Below are 27460 nucleotides of genomic sequence, written 5' to 3' on the forward strand. Positions count from 1 at the left end.
ACCAAAATCCTTAGAAAAAAAAAAAATCATCTTTTATTTAAGATGAAATTATTTGATATTGGTAGCAATTGCGTCGTCCGTGGCGTTTGCGGTATCCACGGCGTTTGCGGCATCCGCGGTGTTAGTGGCATCCGCGGCGTTAGTGGCATCCTTAGATAATACACACTGGATAGAGTTATGATTTATAATCTTGAAGCAGAACAGTTCGGCCCTGATATTACCACTGCTCATGCGCTAAACTGTGATATAACGGATGCCACTAACGCCACGGATGCCACTAATGCCGCGGATGCCACTAACGCCACGGATACCGCGAACGCCGCGGATGCCACCTTAGCTGATAATACACACTATCTGTATCACACTATGTGTATTATCTAAGGTGGCATCCGCGTCATTCGCGGTATCCGTGGCGTTAGTGGCATCCGCGGCATTAGTGGCATCCGTGGCGTTTGCGGTATCCCCGGCGTTTACGGCATCCGCGGTGTTAGTGGCATCCGTGGCATTAGTGACGTTAGTGGCTTTCGCGTCGTTCACGGTATCCGCGGTGTTAGTGGCAACCGTGGCGTTAGTGGCATCCGCGGCGTTAGTGGCATCCGCGGTGTTTGCAGTATCCCCGGCGTTTTCGGCGTCCGTGGCGTTTGTTGCTCGATGGCTGCGTCGTACACCGACGGCTGGTCGTCCACGTGCACCGGTGGCGGTGAAGGCGACTGCGGTTTTTTCAATGTCTGCAGCTCCTGCCAGGCATCCACGGCGTTTGTGGCATCCGCGACTTCTCTGCCGTCTCGGTGGCACTTCTTTGCCCACCAGAACCCGCGAAACACAGTCTGCCTTACTATACTATTTCCCATCTTTTTGTTGACTTTGTATATGAGATTCGAGTAGACGGAGATGATATCTGTACCACACGAAACAATAAACAAAGCAGTCAACCGTTGTTATTATTGAAACTATGGTAATATAATTATTAGAAAATAATATTATACTAGCCAGCAGCGATCTCTCACGAATCAACATTCAGGGCGTTAGTATATCACATATTATTATTATATTGACATTTTAACTGTTCGCGAGCTTTTTGACCTGATTCGCGGCAGTTATACGCGTTTCCGTTGGACAGATGAAAATAATTACTTTTTATTAGTGATACTTCATAATAATATTATACGAGTCAAAATTTTAATTATAAAAACGAAAATTGCTCATTGATTAATCAGCATCATGGTTTTGCTTAATAGTTCGTATTTTTTTTTCTTTTTGTGTTTGTGAACAGCTCATTTAACTGGTCGAAATAATGCTAAAGCTAGTCAAGAGCTGCAAAATTCAGCACCAAACTTTCTAGATCGTTAATATTAATGACCAACCTCAGACTTGAGAGCTCGTATTTTACAAAGTACGAGGAGTCACTTTCATTGTTATGGTGACGTTCTAAACAAAATGATTTTACTTCAAATATCTGTAGTCTGTAGATATCAGTGGCAACCATTTTTGATCCATGACCCCCCAAAATTATTTATTTTAATAATGACACCATTCCCCAACAAAATTATGTAAGAGTATCTTAATGTATACAATATACAAACATTTTATTCATATAAATCAAATCGTTTATTTTAGACAACTTTAATATTTCTTTAATAGATGTTTAATTCATTTAAAACATAAAAAAATACAAAATTAGTTTTATAAAATCTAAAATCAAAAAATTTATTGAAATTATTACAATAATAAAATTATAAACTTTTCATTTAGTGTAAAATTATTGACGACCTCCAGGTTGCACACCAGTGATGTAGACTATCCTAAAAAACTAAAAATAACAAGTTAACATAAATGTTTTCTTAACCCCAAACTATACTTTTAACTTCTTGTACTTTGTTTAATTGGTCAACGAAGTGCACGGGTTCAGCTAGTAATATAGTTAATAATAATATAATTATATAATAGTTTGTATAGATACATTGAAAATTGCTTGTCAGTTACTTAAAAGTCATGTTTTTTGTATGTACAGAATTAAAATATTATTCCGTTATCTCGTGATGACTTTTTAGCTTTATCTTCGGCGTACAGTCATATGAATACGAACGTTAAACCCTGGATATGTATTTTTATCATAGAAAAGCTTTGAGATCTTTACTTAGAAAATGCCACTTCATGGTTAAATAAACGGGAATTTTATATATTAAAATATTTTTATTGATGTCAAATTAACCCTAGTTGTGTTGGATACATTTTTCAAGTATATTAATTCATAATAGTAATTCATCCTTTACCATAGTGTTGATATAGTTAAAAAAAAAAATGCTATTAGCATGAAGGTTAATGACGTTTAAAATATTGAGAGAAAGTTTAAGCAACAATTATGAAGTATATATTTTAGATTTAGCATGTTTGTCACCTAATAATTATTTTAACATACACGGCATTTAGTATATTATGTAATATTGATACATACGATCAATCGATTGGTTACGAATTTATGATAATAATAATATTAAAATAATAGTTTTTTTTCTTTTTTGCTGAATGTTGATAAACAATATTTATGGGGATTAACATTTATGAAAACTTAACTTTATTCTACATTAACTGTTCTTATATCTGTATAAAAATATTAAATTATGCAACCTATTTTTTAGTTAGAATATCATGAAAAATTGTATTTTTATATGTAAGTTTTGAAAAGTTTTTTGTTAGGTAATGTTAGAAATCATAATCATTATTCATAGGTAGGTACTTAAAACTTTTAAATGTATTATATTATTATGAATTTCAAATTTTCACTATACGCAATGACATTTTTGATTATATAATTGATATTATCTACTTCTATCCTATTTGTATTGTTTTATGGTACCTATTTAAAGAATGATGTTATTAAATGTTGAGTTATATTAGATGATATAATAATATTGGATTAATACTTTATATAATAAGAATAAAATATTAATGATATAATAAATGTGGAAAAATTTATATTAACCTACCGCAATATTAAAAGTAAAATAAAATAAAATACTTTAATTTATTATATTATAATTTTGTAGTTTTAGAGTTAAATTTATTCTCAGCCATTATTAGCTATCGTTAGTACTTGAAATATTGTATATTTAATTGTTAATCAATGTTTATAATATAATATCTACTCTTTTATGTATTTAAGATCACGAAAACAGAAAAAAAAAATTTTAAAAATACAAATTTATTTAATGAATGTCCTATATTAATATGAAATTTTGAGTTATTACTATTATTAAAACAACATGGTTGAACAAAATAATTTAAAATATTATTTCCAATTCCACAATAATAAAAAAATTATAAGTTTTATAATAATATGAAAATAACACGATCGATAATACATTTTATAAAGGAATGGAAAATGCTCTAATATAATAGCATAAAAAACACGTTATACTATGCATAAAAAAAAATTGAGCGTTGAATAAATTATTATAAAATTGGAATGTCCTATATAAATATAAAAAAAAAAAACAAAATTGAATTTAAATATTAAATTTTTTTCTGTAGGTTACTGGCGATTTTGCTATCAAGACTCGGTAAATAGTATAATATACTGTATAAACCGATGATATTGTCATTTTTTAAACGTACAGTAATTAACATAATATAAATAATAAATAATAATAATAAATACTACTAACTAATACATATAATAAATAATCGTTTCACGACAACGTGATGTGCACACGGTGTCGAATAACGTGACAATTTTAATATTTGTAATTATATCTTTAATATGGCTTGTTATACGATCTGTAAGCCAAAATGTGACTTGCAGCAGCAGCAGCCTCCGACGACGACGATCTCTTGTCCCAGCCTCCGCCACCCGAACTTCCGCCCGATGGCCATCCGGAACCCGACGACGAGTGACTCTCATGAACCATGTGCTCGCTGCCACCAGACTTCGATAAAAGTTTCTTTAGCGTAATGATCAATGACAGAATCAGTGCTATTTTGCTGATGATCAATGCCTTTCCGGCCATCAGAAACAGTAGTCCAAGCGCCAGCGGTATGATCATCATTGCCTTCATGCCAGCCATCGTCATCATCATTCCCATGGTTTTCTTCATTTTTCCACGACCTTTATAAAAATTTACCCAGAAATATTAACACAGACAATTATTATTGTGTTATATATTTTTTTGAACATGAAAAAAAAAAACTGACTAAAAATTCCTAAAAAAGTATCCTGTTAATATTATATGTTTGTTTCGTCTGCATACGAAGACAGCTAAAATATTTCAAAACAATTAATATACGACAATTCGTACGTAGAGCCTCAGACCATGTTTTTAACGCTGTTCGGGAATCGAATGAGCGACACAAACTACGGCGGTGACAGATGTGACAAATGTTAAATAGAATAAAATATAAATATGGAAAAATAAAAGTACAAACCGATTTACAAGGACGAGTCGTTTTTGTGCCCCGATATCAGAGTACAAAGAAAACGAAAAACACATATTATTGTTGCGAAGAACGATTCGTAGCCCTAGATTTGTCGTTATTGTTGTCATCGTCGCCATTGTGTTGCTTATATCGTGTGTAATTAGCGCCCGGCGAAAGGAATTATTACAAGCAAGTAACGCGTACACACACACACACACACACACATAATTACATATTTATATTATTGTAAAATTGTATGTAGGTGCAATACGCGCGGTATGTTTGTCCGAATGGAGTACGATCTCGTATTAGTGACGGACTGACACACACACTCTCGAACGCGTGCGATATTATTGTTATACTATTCTGATATTGATATTATATTTAAGAACGTAATGTATAATATACAACATATATATGTGTACAATATTTAATATATATATATATAATATGTATACGGTATACTAATTCCGTTTCGGTTTTGGTTTGTATGGATTTTTTTTTTTTTGCATTTGAATTTGAATAAAATCGCTACGAGTCAATATTGTGTTGTATACGACTGTCGGAATGAAAAAACGCGAGCCACCCGTTTGTGAAAATATATTATGTAGCCCAGGCATGCGACTTACTCCACTCAGTTTTTAGACTCTCGCCCGATCGGCATAATAGCGATATCATTGCACGTGTTACGCCGTCTGTCTATCCGATAAAGCAACTGCAGCACTATAATAATATGTCTATTATATTTAACCTCTTAATCTTAAGTATATATATATATCGATTAAACCAACTCAATGTCAACACGTCCACTTTAAATTCTCCCCATGATATTATACAAACTGCGGTTCAACATTTATTAATTTTAATGATATAATACAACTATGAAATCATAATATGGAGCAGATGAAAAATGAAGTGACGAAGAAAAAGTTTTCCATTAACAAAGAATTACACAATATATTTATTTATATCATGATTATGTTCGATACTATTGGTGAAATCTATATTCAAACAAAATGAAAATGTGTATAGATATATTGTTTTAAAATCTCTACAGTTTTAGATACTTATCATATGTATGGTGGTCTTTTGTGGTTTTTATTTAATGTGTAATTTTTAGAAAACTATTAAAATATTATGTTTATTTATTTTTATGATGAATTCTACCTATTTTATTTTTAAACGCTGCTATAGAATATATTTTTTATAACCCGTGTAAAATCAATTATTATTCAAACATTATATTTTATTAAAAATAATGTACCTATATTACAAGTAAAGAGATTTAAGTTTTAATTTCGAACAAAAGTATAAGTTCTAAGACTCTAGTAAATAAATTATGGATTAATGTAATTCATATTTCTTTTTTTTTTGTCTAAATATTTAAGAAAAATAATTATGAATAATTTGAAAAAATTAAAGTATAGCAATAATAACTATATTGCATTGATTGGATATTTTTTAGTCACTAAATTCGATAACAATGTATTTGATTATTACATCTATAGTTGTTATCAACTGACTATTATAAATTTAAAATCTAGGCAAATTTCTCTGAAAATTGAAACAAATTAGTTTTTATTTAATATATTTTTTAAGGTTTTGACTTTTCACTTAAGCTTAATCTTGAGTAAGATATAAAGAAATAGACATATCTAAATGTATACTATTTATTATGTCTATGGGTTTGCATACGTATTTTATTTCAAATCATTTTTACCTTCTTCTAAGGCTGTCCTCAAATCATCTGTCGTGACTTCGGGTAAGCCAACTTTGACAACTCGACCACTGAGAAGTCCTACAGCCTTTTCGTAAAGCATATGGTTAAGTGTTTCGTCTGGTTTTGACTGAAGATCACGTTCGTTAACTACTGGACCTGGATCCGACCGTTGCCGACGGTGAGATAAGTCTCCGTGGACTAGTGTCACTGATCCTGTTAAGGGTAACGAATCATCCCGTGACATGCGGTCCATTGTCGCGATCGCCTTGGCCTTAAGACATGTGATGAAATTGTCTACACCACCTCCGTCATCGCCGTCACCAGATCGTAATCCACAGTAAGCTTCGGAACGGCCTCCCAAAGCTAAAATCACCACTACGCACATCAACACCATTGGTAACCGACTCATTATGGTATCAGTAATTTTTTTCCGCACTAACTGTCACTGAACTCGGTATCAAGTTATGTTTTAAAATAATTACCGTACGCCGTGTACAATAATGTTTTATTATGCTAAACGCGCAAAGATATCGATTTTGACTGTTAAAGATTTGTGCAAATGCCTTGGCACAGTAGCTGTAGATTCTTCGACGCCAGAACGTGCACTGTTTGCTGGGTTTCCCGGTCGTTCAGTATATATACCACCGCTGTAGCGCGGGGAGCGGAAAACGCGCACGAGTCACAACGGCTAGGACCGCTCTTAGCCGGCGCCCCTCCGAACGCGCACTTGACCTCTAACATCGTGCTTTCTTCTTATTCTCTCACGATCGTTGTTCGTGGAGTAGTCGACGACGTCGAACGATGATTATAATATTGTTTTAGCAGGGTCACCGTGGTAAGGGGGTGAGTGCGGGGTAATAGTCTCCGGAGTAGAGTGTAATATATTATTATTTCACCTCGGGCACGTCCATAATATAGAATCTTACTTGGCCGTTTTCGCGAAATAAATGTTCATTTAATTTTAGGCTACCTAAGCGTGTAGTATATTATATTAATTGTTTTTTGTGATAATGCGTTTTCATTACGTCGTGTTGTCTGGAAGACTTTCACGCGTTGTGAGTTGATCATACGGATTTTGCAAAAAATCGAAAATCGCAGTAAAGTAATGTAAAAGAGTTCGCAAATCGACTAGACTTGGATTTTTTTTTAATACGATTTCTCCCACCCATTTACTCATATTTATTTTACTATTTTTTTGTTGTTGTTTGTTATGAAGAAATGTACGTGTATTATGAATAATGTGTTGTATTTAAAAATAATGACAGTATTCCAATGATTTAATATGTTATATTTTCTACGTACATTAAAACACTTAAAACTATATAATCATGTTTTTATTCAATTCAATGGTGATGTATAATATATTTTAAATAAACTTCATTAAACACATATAGTATTGTTTATTGTTTTATAATTCAGTTTAATAAATTCTTTGTAATTTATTTGAATTCGTTCAAGATAACATAAAGCAATAAAAATAAAAATAAATAAAAAATCATTTAAATACCATAAAAAAATATTGATCGAAACCCTGATATCATATAGGATTTTTTTTTATCATTATCAATGTAGACACAATACAACCTAGTCAAAAAACATTATCTTGTGGATGACATATTATTATTATTATAATCCTAGGCTGTATGTCGTTGTCTTTGTACTGTCTAATACACAGTAAGTTTTACACGATTCAAGAAATCTGCCACGTAAATCTCTCTTTTGTGTACCTATTTCAGATTCCTACAAGATAATCATATTTTGAATTAACATACACTAACATCCACACGATCACGGGATTCTTGTCTCGTTATATTATTTTTTTCACAACCTCTAACACGATGTTAGAATGCGTGTAGTTTTCCTAAACCTAATATATTTGTCGTCAGCTGAAATTATTAACACTATTTATTTTATTCTGCTAATTGAGTTTCGTTTTCCTTTATCGACCACCAACTACTAGTTTTTTTCCGTAAATTGAAATAATTGTTCAGTTGATATGACAATACATTGTAACATCATATTAAATGTTTTGTTAATTTAATCTTATTAGTAATAATTATTATTTAGCATTTCTAAATATTTTACTACCGAAATATGTAGTATTACCAAATAACCTAAAACAAAAATTTGATATATTTTACTTTTTCTTTTTGTAAATTCAATCAAAGTTGTAATTATAAAATGAAAAATAGGATTAAAAATCTTTTAAACATTTCGCTTGAGAATATAACTAATAATATCAAAATATAATACAATAATATAATAGTTATGACCTAAAATAATATTATTTAGTTTGTAGGTACGTATTATTAAACTGTAATTATACTTCTTAGATTTGAACACAATATATTATAACTTATATGCGTATTAATGCGCGAAAGCATTTAAACGTCGCATGTAGATGCAAAAGGATGTTATACACTTTCCATCTTACACGATAATACGTTTTTTTCCTAATATGTGGTTAGGCATATTCGTATAAGTACTTAACACAATATTATATTGTATTATATTTAATTGTGTTTTTTCTTGGGAACATCTACTAGAACAAAAGAGTATCCAGCGTACATGTCTCCGACAAAGACAAACAATAAAATATATACCTAACTCCTATGTATAATACGAAGCGAGAAATTTATTCACACGTATGCACCGGATAAAATTACTATCAAATATAGGTGTACGAATAAAATATTATTATAATCGCACGTGATTTCTCTGTAGGCGTACAATATAATATTATTATAATATGTATTATACATTAGGTGTTGCTTATGTTTGTTGTTTGCAGACGACAAAACCGCGAGGTTAGTATACGATATTATAATTCAAAAAATAATATTATGATATCGCATAGTTGCATTATTATATTATCATATCGAAATATCAAAACGATTTTGCACAATGACATCAGAATAAAGAGATGCAAATACCTGTGTACCTATATGCAATCTCGATAATATTTGTATATCAAAGAAATTTCTTCCGGTGAGAATATTCACGAATAATACGATTAGACAAAAAAAAAAAAATAAAAAACACGCGCACAAACCGAAAGTCTGAACACATTATAATATTATAGCGCCGATCCGCCATACATGTATATTATACGGAGCATAAACGGTGTACCAACGGGATTAGGTATATCTTGGAGTTGATTAGAAATACTTTCTATGGGTACATAATAACATTATTATCGTTATATGAACATTATTACCGATCGATAATAAACGGCCATCGTTGTATTATAATATGCAAACAATATGTAACGCCACAGTCGAGGCATGCAAATCGAACCACGTTATTTGTTGAATTCAATATTTTATATAAACGTCGGGTACATATCACAATAATATAACGCGAAATCCGTTTGATCTGAAACGGACAATCGGAATAATTTTCTGAACGCCAGTATGACTACACTCGTTGTTTAGAAATTTGATTGGGAATTGCAATAAACCGTTAACGCTTTACTACCACGTGCCGTAAACACATCGTTGTAATAATATGAATATTATATTATTATACTTTCCATGGTTTCGGGATGTTCCTTGCAATGAAATTTAGAGTAAATCGACCAAAACTGATTTGCACAATACAAATATTCGAATCAAATAAAATGTTATTTTCGAAAATGTATTATTGATTTACATAAGATAAAAAAAGTTCAAAAATATACCGTGATGAACGTACTTTAATTTATAAAAACAATAAAAACAAAATACAACAAAACCTCAATAATTTTCGATAACTTGAAAGAATTTCTTGGCTCCTGCATTTCAATATTATGATATATGGGATCAATTTTTTCGATAATTCGAATTTTTCAATGAATCGAAATAATTTGAGTTGAATTTTGGCTCATAACTCAAATTCTTCAACACACATTACCGAAAATTACTGAAATATAATATAATACATAATAATTACGTACCTAGTATAATACGTGTGCGTATAATCAGTGTATAATAATATATAACGATAATATTGTAATTTAAACCCGTTTAATGCACGGTTATAGATGGAATAAATAAAATTATAAAATAAAGTCTTTGTGTTGTATAAAAAATATTTTCGATAACTTGAATTTTTTTTTGGCCCAGACTGATTCGAGTTATCTAGGTTTCACTTTAAATTTTTAAAAATTTTACATATAGAGGGATTAAACGTGTTATACATAATATACTTCTGTCGGTCGGTGGTAAGTTATCTTAAATAAAACTAAATTATTGTATATTTGTATATGAATTTAAAATTATTATGTCATTTTTTCTATCCATTTGCTATAATATAATAAAAAATTTTCAAGTTATGAATAAATTTTACAGATTTTTTAATACTCTAAACCAAAATGAATCAGAATAAAAACTTCTAAATCCATGTACGTAATATCATTAATTTTTATTTAATAGTATTAAATATTATAATTTATTTATAACAAAATTAAAATCGTGGTTGGCTTATATAATTTTAAGACACATTATAAAACAATATTATAATAAGATTTAATATAATTATTGAGTTGTATACTGTATAGTATCTATATAATATGTATAATGTATATTGTATATTATTGTGTATCAATTATTATATGAGCACAATAATTTATTTATAACAATAACTATTCATATATTCCGTATCATTTGAAGATTTTGTTTATATATTTAGTATTTACAGTTCAAATTAATTTAATTGAAACTTAAAATGGATTAATTACGGTTATTTAAAAGTTCTGAAAACAATTGCTTTGCCGTCAAATAGGAACGATAAGAGAGTTTTGAAAGACGGTTTTTGTTTGATAATCTACAATGAAAAAAATATCATATACGCCACAGTACACCCATCATTATTTTTTAGTAAACCCATCAAGCTCTATAGTGATATTTTCAAAAATATACTATAGCGGATATTGATAGGATAATATAATCTACTAACCTGGAGCTGTTTTAAGAAGACTAATCTACTACAAGTAATTTTTAATGGTAACCTATTAGACCACTGAAAGTAGGTACATCAATTTTTGTAAAAGAAAAAAGTAGCGTTATGAATATGGTGGTAACCTATAGTAGAACACCAAATTATTTTATTTATTTTTTTTTTTAATTGTATATACGCGCATTCGAAGTTTAGGGGGGTACTCGTACTATATACTTAGCATGTGATAGACCGGCAAATGAATAGTTTTATAACGTTACGGGCACAATTTATTTTCGATATTCGAAAAGAGTACCTAAGTATAAGACCTATAGTTTAAAAATATCGTCTTAAATTGCATATTTTGTACATCGCGACGTCGATATAATAATACTTAACCTACAATTACATTTAATGATATTAATCGAAACCGTTTTTAACGTTGTATTAATGTTTTACTATGGTTAATTATCGTACACCTCTGAATATTAGATATTTTAATAGCAGTATATCTGCGTTCTCACGTATATTCTAATTAACTGGCTAATAATAATTGCGAATAATAAAATATTTTCAGCCCAACTGGGTTCCAAAATACCGGCGAAATTCGCTGACCATAATATATCGTTTAAGCTGCTCTCTCTATATATGCATCGTGAATAAAAAAAGAATACAAAATGAAACAAAACGTAGTAACTCGTCACATTAAACGACGATAAAAAATAATAATAATAATGATAGGCTGGAGAAAGCCAGCTGCTGATGATGCGTATGCCTGGACACATCTGGGCAGATCCGTATACTTTGTGTGTATAATATTATTATACATTTGTAGATTATTATGTGGGTAATATAAAAAACATAATAGTTGGCTTTTAGTGCAACGACAGCAGTTGGTAATAATATTAGCGTACGGTTATGATTTATTGTTTAATAAACACGTCGCCGACGACAACGTTTAATTTATTAGTGCACGACGGGAACTTTATTGTATTAAAATGCCATAATACTAAGATACTCATTACTCATATTTAGATTAGATAATTTATAAAATATTTGGAACTAATGGTTTAAATATTTACGAAGAATAGTAAAATAATATTCATAATATCGCACTGCAAGGATTCCGAATATTTTAAAAATGTATTTTTTTTAATTAGTACTTTGGGAATTTTAATATACTCGACTTAATTGAACACGTTGATACTAATCGAATACAAAATCGTGAACGATGATATAAAATATAAATACACGAAAAATTAATAACGATCGTACCACACCGGTTAGACCAATAAAAAATTGCTATACTATTTTAAGCATTATATTGTACCTACCACGAATCTACTGTATTTGTTTATGTCAAGTTGTCTAAGCAGACGTGTACTATGAAACGAATGAACGATCGTCGTTATTTCTTTTTCGCACATAATTATTTATTATTTATAGGTATATATTATAAATGTGTGTGTGTGTGTGTGTGTGTTATTCTCTACCGAAATAGATGGCTCTATTTTATACATACACACAATGAAAATGTTATATACGTTCAACTATATGTATATTATATATATATCAGATATCTATGTACCATAATATATATCAGTACAATTGTATGTACAGTGAAAATAGTTATAAATGTATAGATATACCTTCCTATTATATGTATACAAATAATATGCACAGGCTCTGCATTTCTGTGGCATTGTCATGATATTTATATTCGTCCACGATGGCATTCGTGTTTGACTCTCTCGCGGAATCCGACCGTTCCGGTACATCGGTTCGTACGCATACGTTTCATTACGTTTGTGCTTGTGCGTCATATTATATTACATTATATACGTATAATAATATAAATGATAAAAAATATTATATTATTCTACTAGACCAATAATTTGAAGATTTTTTTCTAGACCTTTTAAAACAGATTTTATTTTAATTTTTCCCTTTGTTTTAACTTTTAAGTCAGTACCTATTCATGTATGATTTAATGTGTCTTGTGATGTGTCCAACGATGAAATAATTTCAAGTTTCCAATAAACGTTTCAGTGTCACATATAATATTGAATAATGAAAATATGAATAGTCTGTTTCATTTTAATCGAGCTCTTCTCAAACTACTAACATTATGTTTCAATTTTAACTGGTTTAGACAAATTACTAACTGCTATGATGACTGAAAAGTATTTTAAAATGCTTAAACATTTTAATTATTCCTATAATCCTATATTAATGTACTTTTGGTTTTAGATCCGCTTAGTTATTATTCACTAAATTATTTTATTTCAGGATTTGTGAACTTGATATTTATACCTCCAAAGAATTTTAAATCAAATAATTTTTATATGTTTGTTAAATTTACAAATGTATTGTTAATATTATGTTTGAAATCATTATTATATAAATTCTGATTTTAAATTTATATATTAGATTTATTAACTGTCCAGTTAACTACATCCAATATTTAAAATATATTTTTAATAGAATATCAAAAGTAAAATGTTAAAATCAACGCGCATTATAACATCAGCGTCTCACTTACCTACTTTTATTTGATTAAATCGTTAAAAATACATTCAATTTAATTACTTTTTCTATCATGCAGGAGATGTATAAAATGATCTAGATAGGTAGCTATCTTCCCTGGCTTATACACACGACAGTATTGTCTGGCTTACACCAATAAAAATAAATTATAATGTATGAGTGTGCTGTGTACCCTATATATTTATTAAAAGAAAAAAAGAAAATTGAAAATACTCATATCTATTCCGACAATACATTCATACGTGCATAAAAAGAACACATGTATGTCAATGTATATTGTACTTATTAGTTTTATAATATGTTCATATGGACAATTCTTTTAACAGTAGTAAAAATAATTATATATATATATATATATATATACATACAAAGTACACGCACCTACTGTTATTTAAGTTATTTATTATACTTAATATAATAACTGTTTTTGTTTTTCATATCATACACTTTTCTTTTTCATATCATTGAATAGTTAAAATTTCTCGCGCTTTATAAATATTGAATTTAAACAAGAGCAATGTAATATTGTTATACTCATATGAAATTCAAAATTGTTTTCTAAATTAATAATAAAGCTATTAAGTGTTTAGTAATTTTTCTAACTTCTATATACGAGTATAACTTATACTTTTATATTTGTATCTATATAAGTAATGTAGTTCCTGAAGTTCCACATTGGTTTTCTCCTTCACACAATCCTATTGCCTTAATATTGTTATAGATAAATACATTTATACATATAAGTACTGTTAAAAAAATATCTTCATTATAACTTATATACTTTTTGGAAAGTAATATAAAATACATTTTGAAAATTAAAATAAAACAATTATAATAGATTTAAAAATAAATAAATACTTACGTAGGTCATAAATTGTTTTTACAAATCAATTAAACTAATGATTAATATAATATAATCATAACGTTTATTTATTATACTTATATTGTAAATATGTACTCGTATAATACGTAAAAAAAAAAAACAAACATTATCTAATATAATTTAAATAATTTAATTTTTAATTAGATAAAAACAGGAAAACTAGTCCATCATTAATCAGCCATATTGGTACATTATGCGAGAAGTTATTATTACTAATAATAATATATGAATATTTGATAGAAAATAAAGATATACAAAAAGTTGAGATCAACTAAGTAGAAAACAATGTAAGTTAATACTCTCCAACAGGATAAGAAAATTAATAACTGAAACAAAACATAATTGTATAAGAGCTGTAATAAAAACGAAAATCTGTAAAATTAAATAAATTGATTTTGCATGACACATTAGTGTATATTGATTGCTAGCTATTTTATAGTTTAGAGACTTTAACGATGGTATACGTTAAAAACAAGTATGTATTATAATTTTAATAAAACTTGATTTTTGGTTTTTTTTTTTTTGTATTACTATTCAATAAATGAGTAGAACAATATATTTATATAATTTAATTATAAAATGAATTATAGCGGTATTATTTGAAAAAATAAATCCATCACGGAAGTCATATTAATTATATGCTTTATATCGTAGTTTTTGAGTGTACGTTATCATAGAGTAGTCCATTATTGTGTTAAAATTAAATCAGTGATTATCGATAAATCACATCATAAAAAATCAATTCTAAAATAAACAAAATGTCAGCTTCTATTTCTTAGGATATTTTGTGATTTATTTATTTTACTCTAAGTAATTTATTTTTTTTTAGGACATTATATACCTACGGTATGTTAATGTAACATTTTCTAATAATATCAAATTTATTCTATTTAAAAAAAAAAAAAAATCAGTTATATAAAAAAAAAAAAACTAAAGTACCTATTCAAAAGTCTTACACTTATACAACATAGCACATTTTCGTTCAGCGCAATAAATTGTATATACTGTTAACTTTAAAAAGGTTAATAAAGGTAGGTTAAGTCAATTTACATAATATCAAATTTAGAGGTAATAATATTATCATACATTTAAAAGTTTTAATATTTTATTAAAATAAACATAACTCACTTAAAAATAAAAATATCAATAAAAGCCTATGAAATGTCCTGGATAGATAATATTTGACTCGAATGTAAAGCTAACATCATAAAATTAATTCTACTGAACGAAAATTGTCCATGTTGTATGCATGTGAGATGGAGACTACACATGTGGGTGTAGTGTCCTCTTAAATTTAGTTTAAATATTTTCAAATTTCCATTATATACAGAAAATTATAATTTTATTGATAGTTAGGTATATTATGTTTCAAGTTTCTACAGTTATCATTTATGTATTTTCAAAAAATATTTATGGAAAAATTATTTTATTACGTTTGAATATTTAATTTTGTTGACATCTTAACTTTTTGTATTCGTGAACAATGAAAGGGGTTTTAGTCGGACGGTGGTAAACTCTCTCGATTTTAAAAAATAGTAAACTCTCCCGATGTTAAACTTTCCCGGGTCAACATTATGGGTCAAAATTGTTAAAAATTCAAAGTTGCAATAAACTAAAAAAAAACAAGTAAAAAAGTCATACAAATTATAAAGAAAAAACTATTACTTAAAAAATATTAGATTATAAAGACAAAAAAATAGATATCATAAATTTTTAAAACCTACTTTATATATTAGATTTATTTTATAAATTTTTATTTTTTATGATTTTATTTATTTTGACTATAATATTATAGCTCATAGCAGCTAAAGGCACACATTTATATTATTATTATATGACTGACTATTTTTAAATAAAACTTAAATGTATATTAGATTAATTATTTTATGATTTTAATTAAATTAAATTAGCAGTACTGGAGACCCAGGAGAGTTTACATGTTTCCGAGAGCGAATGTAAGTTCCTACACGAGATCTAGCAGGTAAACAAAATTCCTATGTTAGTTCCTACACAGTAAAAAGCAGGTAAATGTGTAAGTTCCTACATGGTAAAAACTGGTACATAATGTAAGTTCCTACACTACTTATATTATAAGTTAACAATCTAATATCAGTTATATCATATTATATAATACTGTCATACATTTTAAACCTTTATTGTATATAGTTGCATGTATATGATAATAAATCGTACTGTCAGATTCTACGGTTGTTTTACTGTTATTTAGTTGATATATATTTCATTTTTTGTAAATGAGTATTGACGATTCATTATTTTTTTTCGATTGCATTTTTATGTTTGATTTTTTTAACTTAAACGTTTGAAACTTGAAAGCACATTTGCTGTGAAACATTCATTAGGTATATTATATATAATATAACAAAAAAAAAATAAAAATAAACATAATGCATTCCATATAATATATAATTTATAAGCTATATATCTAATTTATTTTAATAATTATAATATAATAATAATTCATAATTGTAAAAAAAAATATTTGTACTGTTTTCTATGTACATTATTTCATAACTTACTCCACACTATTATGTTTTTCTAAATAATATTATTTTCATATCATCAGTTTGATAACTTATAATATTATATAAAATATATCATATGCTTTTTACATACATACATGTCTTCTGCCATGAAAGAACTTACAAAGGTATATTTTTTTTTTTTGTGTAGGAACTTACACATCACATACATAGGAATTAACGTATGTAATTGTCTACCTGTTACTCTAGTGTAGGAACTTTCTATTCCCCGTTTTCGCCTGGTAATATTGGAGTAGACCCAGGAGAGTTTATCATAGGGAGAGTTTAAAATCGCCTATTTAGTCTTAACTTTTTTTTTTAATTCTAGAAAGATGCATTTTTGAGATTTATTGTATCAAACTTTCAAACCTTGAATATAAATATTAATAATTGTATGCAATTTTAAATATAAATTAATTTTCTCATTTTTAGAATTATGGATGAATTTTATGAAAATATAAACTCCAAACACTTGTTGTATATTAAAATTTTGCTCTATTAAATTAGAACAAAAAGAAAATAACTAGGAATTTTTTTTACATTTCTTTGACCAGTGAGGAAGAAATTATTACATTTCATTTTCAAAAACGTTTTCAATGTCAAAGATTGAAAAAATTACATTTTTCTACTAATCTAATAATAGAAGACAGATAAAATAATAATATATTTATTATCAATAAAATATTATATTAATCGCTTAGCTCAGAATCTACATTTTAACGGCGTATCGCTAGACCACAAATATTTACGAATGTTAAATGTAAAGTGAAGGTAAATATGCAACAGGAAAAATATAAATTTTTAGTCACCTTTTATTAATTATTTATCATATTTCTTAATTTCTTATTATTTATGAATATGAAATCATTATCTTACATTAATTGATAATAATAATAATCTTAATTTCATTGATAATGTTTAAAATTATATTGATTGTATTTATATTTTGAATTTTAAAAAAATAAGTACATTCTGCATCTTAGTCATTAGTTTATTTCATGACGAAATCCAAACAAATTACTATGATAAATCAAATATTATGTTGATTTTATTTCTTAGTTATTACAATATAATAAAAGTCATACAAATTTATATTTCTATAAAAATAAATACGCGTCAAAGATAAATATATATATACGAGTATATATATCATATGTTTTGTTGATATTCAAAATGAGGGGAGGAAATCCAAAACTTACTTTTATCAAAATTGACATACCTATTCAAATTAAACCTCGCTTCTTATTAAAAAAAAATGTTGATAAATCGATTGGTGTCGTCAGAATAGACCAAAATGTACTATGTTCTAGTCAAATCCTCTGTTCAAAATAAACTTTTTTCATATAATAAAATTATATATTTAGATGATTAAAACTTATTTTCCAGTTTATGCAAAAACGTACTATTATCCATGTTAAAAGAATATGCACAAAACATAAATTATACCTAAAATTGAAATATATAAACGTTTATATTTTGAAAAACAAAGTATTGAAAAACGGTTTTATTGGCAGAACAATACATTTATAACCGATAATTTATATTACCATGTAAACTTATAGGTTATCTTCCAAACAATTAAAAATTAAAATCAACTACATTCATAATAATTTATAATTATTGAAATTAACACATTTTAGACTTTTAGAACTCGATTATTATTCATATTTGAAATTTTTTTTCACACGTTATGAACGAGTACCTACACTAATAATAACTATTATATATTATGAAGAATATATTATATCATACGGTAAATCAACAGTTATAAATGTCATTGAAAAATTAAGGTTTAGAGAGTTAAAATAATTGCAATGACTCATCAGTGAATGTCGGCATAAGAACTCCTAATAAATAATAATTATAATAGTACACTTTTCCGTTTGAAAAATTAAAAAAATTGATAACGGTCTCAAGTTATTTTCGGTAATTGAAGTCTAAGTAAAAATAATGTGTAGATAATTTAATATATTATTATTAGTGAAATGTATAAGTACATTTTGTTATATGATGCTATACGTCATGTCTTATGATAGTTTTCTATATTAATTTTAACTAACTAACCCTGCAAACCATTTCACCATATATTTCTAGTGAATTTTAGAATAAAAAATAACTAACTTATTGCATGTATGTGAATATCACGTGTTCTTCAGCTGATGTCTTGTCAGAATTGATGACAATTGCATGATTGTTGGTTCGTAATGTGTGCAAGTGTGCTTTGAAGAATCTCAATAATACATTGTTCTCATTTAATAATTTGTTCAACTCGCCGATGATGCACCTGGAACTATGTTTATTGAGATTATACTCAATTACAGAAACCGCAACGTGCATCTACGCGATTTGTGAATGCACTTTCTGTGTCCTCTCCGCCCATGAAATAAATTTGTAAAAATGTATGTAGTTCATCTGGTATTGACAGTATTGAGCTCACTTCGTGATACACTTTGCTTTTGATTTTAAATGTTGACCATTTGGCGCATTAATGTTGACAATTTGTGTTGTTCCGAACGATGTCATTTTAAAGCATGAATTAAATGTGCGAATGGGCTTCAGGAACAGGATTGAATCTGGATCCGTATCTATAAGTAAGCCTTTCGACGGTCCAAATACTAGTAGTTGTACTTTTCCTGACACACAATACATCCCGGCTGGCTCATTTTTGAATTTAAACGAATGACAATGGGGACATTTCTTAACGTCACCAACGATCGTCACCAATCTTCACTTTCGAAAGAGCATAATAATCAATATCTGGCTCATATTTGAATGAAAGACGAAGGAACGAATCAGATGTAAATGCTCGATGCACTTGTTGGCGTCGTTAGACATCTGCTCTGAGTGTTCATTACGAACCGGCGTGTTTGTCTTTGCTCCAATCGTCGTTGTTTATTGCGTTTAACTCGTAACTCTTGTGATTAAGATGCACAGTAATTGTACACACACTCACATTCTTAATATTGGATTGAATTAATTCATCTGTTCTTTCTGCTCATCGATTTCTCATGTTTATAGCTTCGTTTGTTTGACGGCTCAAAATATCCCTTTTTCGTCTTACTGGCATTGTTCACTATTTATTACACACAAAAATAAAATAAATGTAAGTTCCTACTTACTGGTAAAAACGGTATTCCAATAATGTATTTGTTTTTTTTTAATATTTTACCAAGCCTTCACACATGTGAAGTTCACAGTCATAAAACACATACCTATATCAATGATTTATGGTTAAATTATTTTGATGTTTATATTATTTTTTTTATTTTTTTTTGAGACTGATCATACGCCCCTATCCGAGTTACCACTTTTATCACTTTATTATTATAACTAATTATTATTATTATTAAAAACCAATTATAAACAAAAATGATGATCATAAATCTCAAAATATTTATTTTAGCACCTGCCGGACCTTTCCTTTTTGAAAATATTTAACAATCAATTTTCAGACCTACCAAATTTACACAAAAAGTTTCACGAAAACCCGGACAGAGAATATTGTATATAATTAAATATAAGGTAATTAGTCATCTTTCAATTTAAAAAAAAAATAATTTCATGTGATATAAATAAGCTATACATAGTTATTATTGTGGTGAAATAGTGAATATGCATAGACGCTATTGTTAGTAATTGGGTCCCCTGGTTAATTGTTGAGATTGGAAGAGAAATCTTGTGACAAATTTCAGATTCAATTCTATATTTGTAATCAATTAATTTTCAATTTCAGTGAGGTCAACATCGTGTGACAAAATTTGTACTCACTATAAACAAGAGCTAAGTGTTTCGATGGCGAAATGTCATTGTTGAGTCTTCTACTGAAAATAACTTCATGATTGTATTACTACTATTTTATAGTTAAGTGTGAATTCTATAAATAATTGTCTTTGTTATCCTTTAGTTATTTAATTAAGTATTGGTATAATACCTCTAAAATTATTAAAATATAAGATATTGGCCAATGCATGTATTAAAAATCTGATCATTATAAATAATTATTATCATTCAATTACTAGATAGAAGAAAATATATATTTTTAAACGAATACGTACTTTTTGGTAGTTTTGTTTTAAATATCACTTCTTCAGAAAAATAAAAAATAAAATATCTAACTATTAAAATAATTTTTAGAGAAGTACTTGCGTTTATTCATTCGAAACCTTGCAGTTTAAGTATCGTTATACATCATGTCAATTATTTTCTGAACATCACATTTTTTTATTATTATAATTAATGTATTCATTAGTAATTTTTATTTTATTATGAAATATAAAGAAAAATATCAAATTAATTATACACATTTATTATTTATGTAATCGCTGTACATAAATAATATGTTAACATTTAAAATCTTGGGATTTTAAGAAAATTTAGAAAAAAATTTAAATATTACCGTATATAATGTAGAAATAATTAGTTAGATGTAACTATTTAGAAGAGGCGTTGAATCACAAACATTTAAAATTAGAAAAAAAAGTTTATCATATTGGTATTTCAGAAATATATTTATTTTTATTTTTATTTTTGAAATCAAACGATCCATGAAATATTTTTCAATCTAGATCAATGGATATTATAATAGTTAGTCTAGTAGTTTGCTTTATTAGTAATGTGATTAAAATAATAAACTATTGACGATCATAAACCATGTATGATTGTATTATGTATTTGCATATTATAAAAAAAAATAAAATATGAGTTTTTAATCAATAGTTTGATTAGAAAGATGTAAGTATTAGTTTTTTGATAATTTATACATAAATATGTAACTGAACTAACTTTAGCTTACATTCAATTTACTTGATAATATTTTCATGACATCCGAGACATTTATTAGTGGATATTTTCCCTAAAATATGTTTATAAAAAGGTTAGAATTCTAGTTCTTTAATTCATTAAAACATTGCTATTTACATAAATAATGCAAAGAAAAATATTTCTAAATAAATTTAAAACAAAAACTTACATTTGTTTTTAAATTAACAAATTAAAGTATATTATATACTTAATTTTCGCTTTACAGATATTATAGATTATTATAAGAAATTCAGTATTACAACCAATTATTATTATAATTATTACACATTTATAAAATACAATCATAATTATAGTATATTTTAATATTAATTCAACATAAAATATAAACATATTACTTTTTTTTATAAATAACAGATGTATATTACGGAGACAAAATTGTAATTATTTTTATAGTTCTATTATAAAATATATTTTTATTATGCTGTAAAGATAGTAAACATAATATGACTAATTTTTTAAATGTCTTAGTTAAAAATTAAAATTCTTTTGTATTGGCCGTGATTTTTTAAAACACCCATAGGTACATACATAAACTTTGTATTTTTTGAGTTCTTTAGTTAATCAAATATTTAAGATTTCAACAGACTCCCTTCAGATTAAAATATTTTCAGTAAGATTATTATATTCAATTAATACACTGTAGGTTTAACGATCGTTAGTCTAAACTGGCACTCGGGAAATTATAAGAAATTAAATTCTATTTATCGTTTGACAGATATACTCATATTGTTTATTACAACAAATTGTTTAACGCTGTATTGTTATTTATGATTTTGACGAGAGCCGTTGGCGAAGAATGAGTAACGAAAACAATACTATACAGATAGTATATCACTCTGTCAAGTAATTTGTCAAGTCATGGGATATTTGCTGTCCGTCAAAATAAACTTTGAAAAAAAAAAAAGAAAAAACTCTAATTAAATTATTTTTGTGCTATTATTTGGTGATATATATTATTTTCTTTCTATTCGCTCTACTTTCATAACAGATATACATAAATACCTACAACTGTTGAAATGTGATACGTAGGCTGTTTATACACTGAATATAATAATATGATATATATATTTTAAATATATACACATACTAGCTTTTATAATATTAAATTATAATCGTTACTTGCATAAATCGCATTTATTTTTCCATAGACAAAATATATATTATAAATGGATTAACGACGTGTACGAAAAGCACCGTGAAAGTAGTATACCTGCGCACACAAACGGATCATGTATGTTCATACATATTATGCGAAAATATGTCACTAAACAATATATTGTTCAATATCGCACAAAAACAAAACTAACATATTGTAGGTAATTGTTTGTACTTACATATCATATAATATTATGTTCATAATAATATATGTATGGTTCCATATTTTCCTTGGGTTGGTTTCAGACCACGCCTGGATGGGATAGAAAGTGTAATCCACATTTAACCGCAATGGCGTTGATAATAGCAATAAAGATTCGAATAAACTGTTATTATAAAATATCAGTAGCTGATGTGATAATGAATGAAGTTTCATAAAATAATAATATCTTGGCTGACCACTTTATTACAATAAGTCCATACCACGTGTGGAATATATTCGCCGCAAAATTTGCACTATTCGTTTTAAATAAAACAAATCACCATAGATGTATAGCCATATAGTTGATAGGTTATAACTAAAAAAAATTATGGAGTAAACGGAAAAAAAATAGTTTTTGTATAAAATTTTTGACGATTTATGAATCGTTATAGACCAAAAATTATCTAAAAAATTAAACATAATAATATTAATCAATAAGTACATCCATTTACACGTAAACAAGTAAAGAAGGTACATAAAGATGGGTTTTTCAATATTCACGTTTACGTTTTTAAAATATTTTCAGTTTATTAAAAATGATATTATAAGCCATTGCGACAATAATAATAATAATAATAATAATACAAGTCCTAAACCTATATAAATATTATTTTCCATACAAACTTTTATGTATAATACTATAATATACAATAAAAAAAACGTTACGGTTTCTGGTTTTCTTCAGAATAATATTATTATATTTGGGTTAGATAAATTGCATTAACCGTTAACGTATAATATATTATTGTATTATAATATGTCATCAGTATTCGCATAGGTGACATACACACAGGACACAGTTTCCATCAATAAATAATGATATAACGCATAAATAACAAGATTTTTGCTTGGTACAAACCAGGCTAGGCCATTATATTATTTATATTATTATCAGCATCTTTTATTTTCTGCTTGTCAAATGCATACCAAAATAATGTGTCCGTTCTCGCATTTCGATCAGATCAGAGATTCTTAAATATTTTCTTTCCAAACGTTTTGTTTGGGCGTTATTTCATTGTACCTATAGAATGTTAATATATAATAATATTATATATATATATATACATGTTAAAATCTTAATTTATTATACATAATACATTTATATTTAATCCGATCAATTTTCAAATTTTGTAAACGATTTTTTATTGAATATATTTTTAAATTAAAATTGTTGTCAAAATACATTACTGTACATTCGATACCTATAGAATTCATACTAAATTTTAGTATAGGTGTGTATATTAAAATTCTTGTAGATCAATTTAAGTGATTTTATTTTCACCCTCTCCTTGCTAATATTATACTATTATAGGTTTCGTATTAATTTTTATATAGGAAGACTTTCATGCATTTACATTGTTATCTTAATAATCAGTTGGTAGATAAGATATGTACTGAATATATTATTAATTGTTCATGTATGTTTGTTTGGGCAATTGTAAACTCCGCCAGTTTCGAAATTCGAAATCAAAAAAAAAAAAAAAAATGACAGTGTTACAGAATACTATAAATAGGTACACCAACAGAGTAATACAAAACTTAAAATATTTACAAATTATATCACATAATTTTAGTTTATATATATGACATACCTAACTATATATTTTTGGATTTTTTAGTATAACGATTATTTATATTTATTATGATTTTTTTACTATAATTTAAATATTTAATGTGGAGGATTATAAAATTATTATTATGAATTTATGAAACATATGATTTCATATTATTAGGTAAAACGATTATTTAGGGATTATGATTTTTTTACTATGATTTAAGTATTTAATGTGAACGATATTATATTGTAAAATATATCATATTAATTTTATACTACTACTTGATTTTCTTTACTGGTGGAGTTTAAATGAATTGAATTTTACCTGATTTTTTTCAGTGGTGGAGTTTACATGAGCCTAAATGCCTAATTTTACCTATTTTTTTTTTCTGGCAGAGTTTACAGTAAAAAAGGTACTTGTGGCGGAGTTAATATACGCCCATTTGTTTGTATATAATATATTAAATAAATCAAAATAATAATAACGAATTTAAATTTAAAAAAAAATAACATTCATAGAAAAAAATCGCACATTTTTTTAGGGTATTTTTAATTTAAGTGCACAAATTTGATGAATTTTTAATGTATACAAGTTCTTACTCTATTCATAGTAAGTTATTATGAATATATTTTTGGCTTATGTAAATAATTATATTTACAAATTTAAAATAAAACCTAAACAAGATTAATTAACTAAAAATCAAATAAACTATAAAGTTTTTAATTTTTAATATCTTTTTACCGGGTATGTACTTGCAGTCTAACTGTTATATTTTCTGTGTTATTAAAGTAATTGTAATTGCTTTTCTTTAATTTATTTTTGTGCCTAGTTTGTTTAGTTTATAAAATATCGAAAATTATATACTCAAAGTAAGTTAAAAATTATAATATTTTTTTTTAAGTTAATATGAATAAGTAACATATACGTAATTACTTCTCCAAAACATTAAATAATATTTCATATTTTTTTATCAAAATATTAATTAAAATCTGTTTAAATATGTCGTTTCATCATCTAAACATAAAATAATAGTAGATGTTAACGAAGATAATTTTAAAGAAGTATTTAGTAATAAGTAAAATTTGCTTAAAAAATTAATTTTCTTTAAAACTAAAAAAAAAAAAAAATCTGTTGATAAATTTATAATTATTTTTGTCTTTATTTAAAACTCTATAGAGTATAAACTAAATGTTTTAAATATCTATAATATTATACAATATATACATGTACGATATATACGATACGTAAATGACGCACAATCTAAGTTCAATAACATAATATAAATATTTATATTGTTATTGTTTGAAAACTAAAATCATATTAGTTTTATTATTATAGCAATAAAGCATAAGACAATTCTCAAATTTATTGTATCTCATTGAATGCAATTTTTCATCCATATACATAGATACTATGTATGGTTTCCTTGTCACCTAATTATATACATTTTACTACAGTATAATATAATACTATATAGTATAATCTTAAACTCTTAAATACAGTAATAAACATTCTGCATTGTAATGTAAGTACTTATGATCATTATGACGTTCATTTATTAAAACGCCTTTGTTATAAAAACAACAAATATGATATAAAAATATTGTTTACATCAACAAACTCCAGAAGTATGGCAATTCAGTTTGTTTTTTTTTACTTTCGTGTGACTAAAATGTTTTATTTGAACTGTTAAAATATTTACTTTTATTTTTAAATCGTTTAAGTGAAAAATGTTAACGATCCATAGAAAATAACTCGTGAAAAATAACTCTTACATTGAAATTTAATTGTATGTTATATTATATTATATTAATTTTGGAAAATCTTTGGAAGAACTAAAAGCAACCTCTTTTCATTTATACTCGTATCTTATGGTTATTAAAATATATTACTTAAAACTGTAATTTGTAACTACTAAGTAGTCGTGACAAAAACTGGCCAATAATATAAAATAAGATGTGACTCTGTCTCTTGATCAAAATCATAGAGACAGAGAGGTTGTTCAAAATAAAACAGATTCAAACATTCGATTTGTCCTGTCGTTGATCACATGTTCATCACTCGCGGAGTGTAGGCGGTTCTATAATAGATATTATATTATTGTTATTAAAGATATCGAGACCATCGAGACGGACAGTTCTAATACAGGTACTTGCGATGTGCGCATCTTCACAATACGATGACGACACGGCACCTGAACAATTAAAATTCTCATAAGACAGCCGTCGGCGTTATACTGTAAATAGATCGTCGGACGAGAACAATATGAAAATTGTAACGATCGAATCGACCTAAATAAAAATATTAGAAAAAAAAATTGAACCTACAACTATAATAGTACCAATATTGTATTCGTGTGGTAATAATAATTATTTTCGGTTTTACATTCGTTTGGACGTATTTTTTATTTTATTTTTTTAATTGGATCGGTCCGCTATATTATCCATAGCGTGGAACTGTCGTCGTTAATGATGGCGATGATGATGATGATGATTGTGACGTTAGTAATAATAAACGTGTTGCGTGAGTGCGAGTGTGGAGCACACCGTGAAAATAGCTATTAACACCGATCGGTCGGTTTCGTGCATCAAACAATAATGTGTGTGTGTGTGTGTGTGTATAATATTACGCATATTTCCATCGCAGGTACGACACGGGTAAAACACGGTCATACACTATTACTATGGTCGTCAAAGAAGAGTTAGATGT

General features: G+C 27.0%; 1 protein-coding gene across 1 annotated transcript; it reads right to left on the reverse strand.

Moving 5' to 3' along the window:
- Positions 1-3186: 3186 nt before the first annotated feature.
- On the reverse strand, positions 3187-6754 carry LOC114128709 (uncharacterized). Its single transcript, XM_027993287.2, has 2 exons — positions 6134-6754; positions 3187-4105 (listed from the first exon to the last, which is right to left on the reverse strand). The coding sequence occupies exons 1-2, from the start codon at positions 6540-6542 to the stop codon at positions 3756-3758; spliced, it is 759 nt and encodes a 252-aa protein (XP_027849088.1). The 5' UTR covers positions 6543-6754; the 3' UTR covers positions 3187-3755.
- Positions 6755-27460: the final 20706 nt, after the last annotated feature.

Source organism: Aphis gossypii, chromosome 1, assembly GCF_020184175.1.
Source record: "Aphis gossypii isolate Hap1 chromosome 1, ASM2018417v2, whole genome shotgun sequence".
Taxonomy (NCBI): domain Eukaryota; kingdom Metazoa; phylum Arthropoda; class Insecta; order Hemiptera; family Aphididae; genus Aphis; species Aphis gossypii.

Coding starts and splice junctions, on each gene's coding strand:
- LOC114128709 (XM_027993287.2), bottom strand. CDS start 6,542: ATGAGTCGGTTACCAATGGTGTTGATGTGCGTAGTGGTGATTTTAGCT. Junction 4,106..6,133: donor GAGGACAGCCTTAGAAGAAG/GTAAAAATGATT, acceptor ATTTTTATAAAG/GTCGTGGAAAAATGAAGAAA.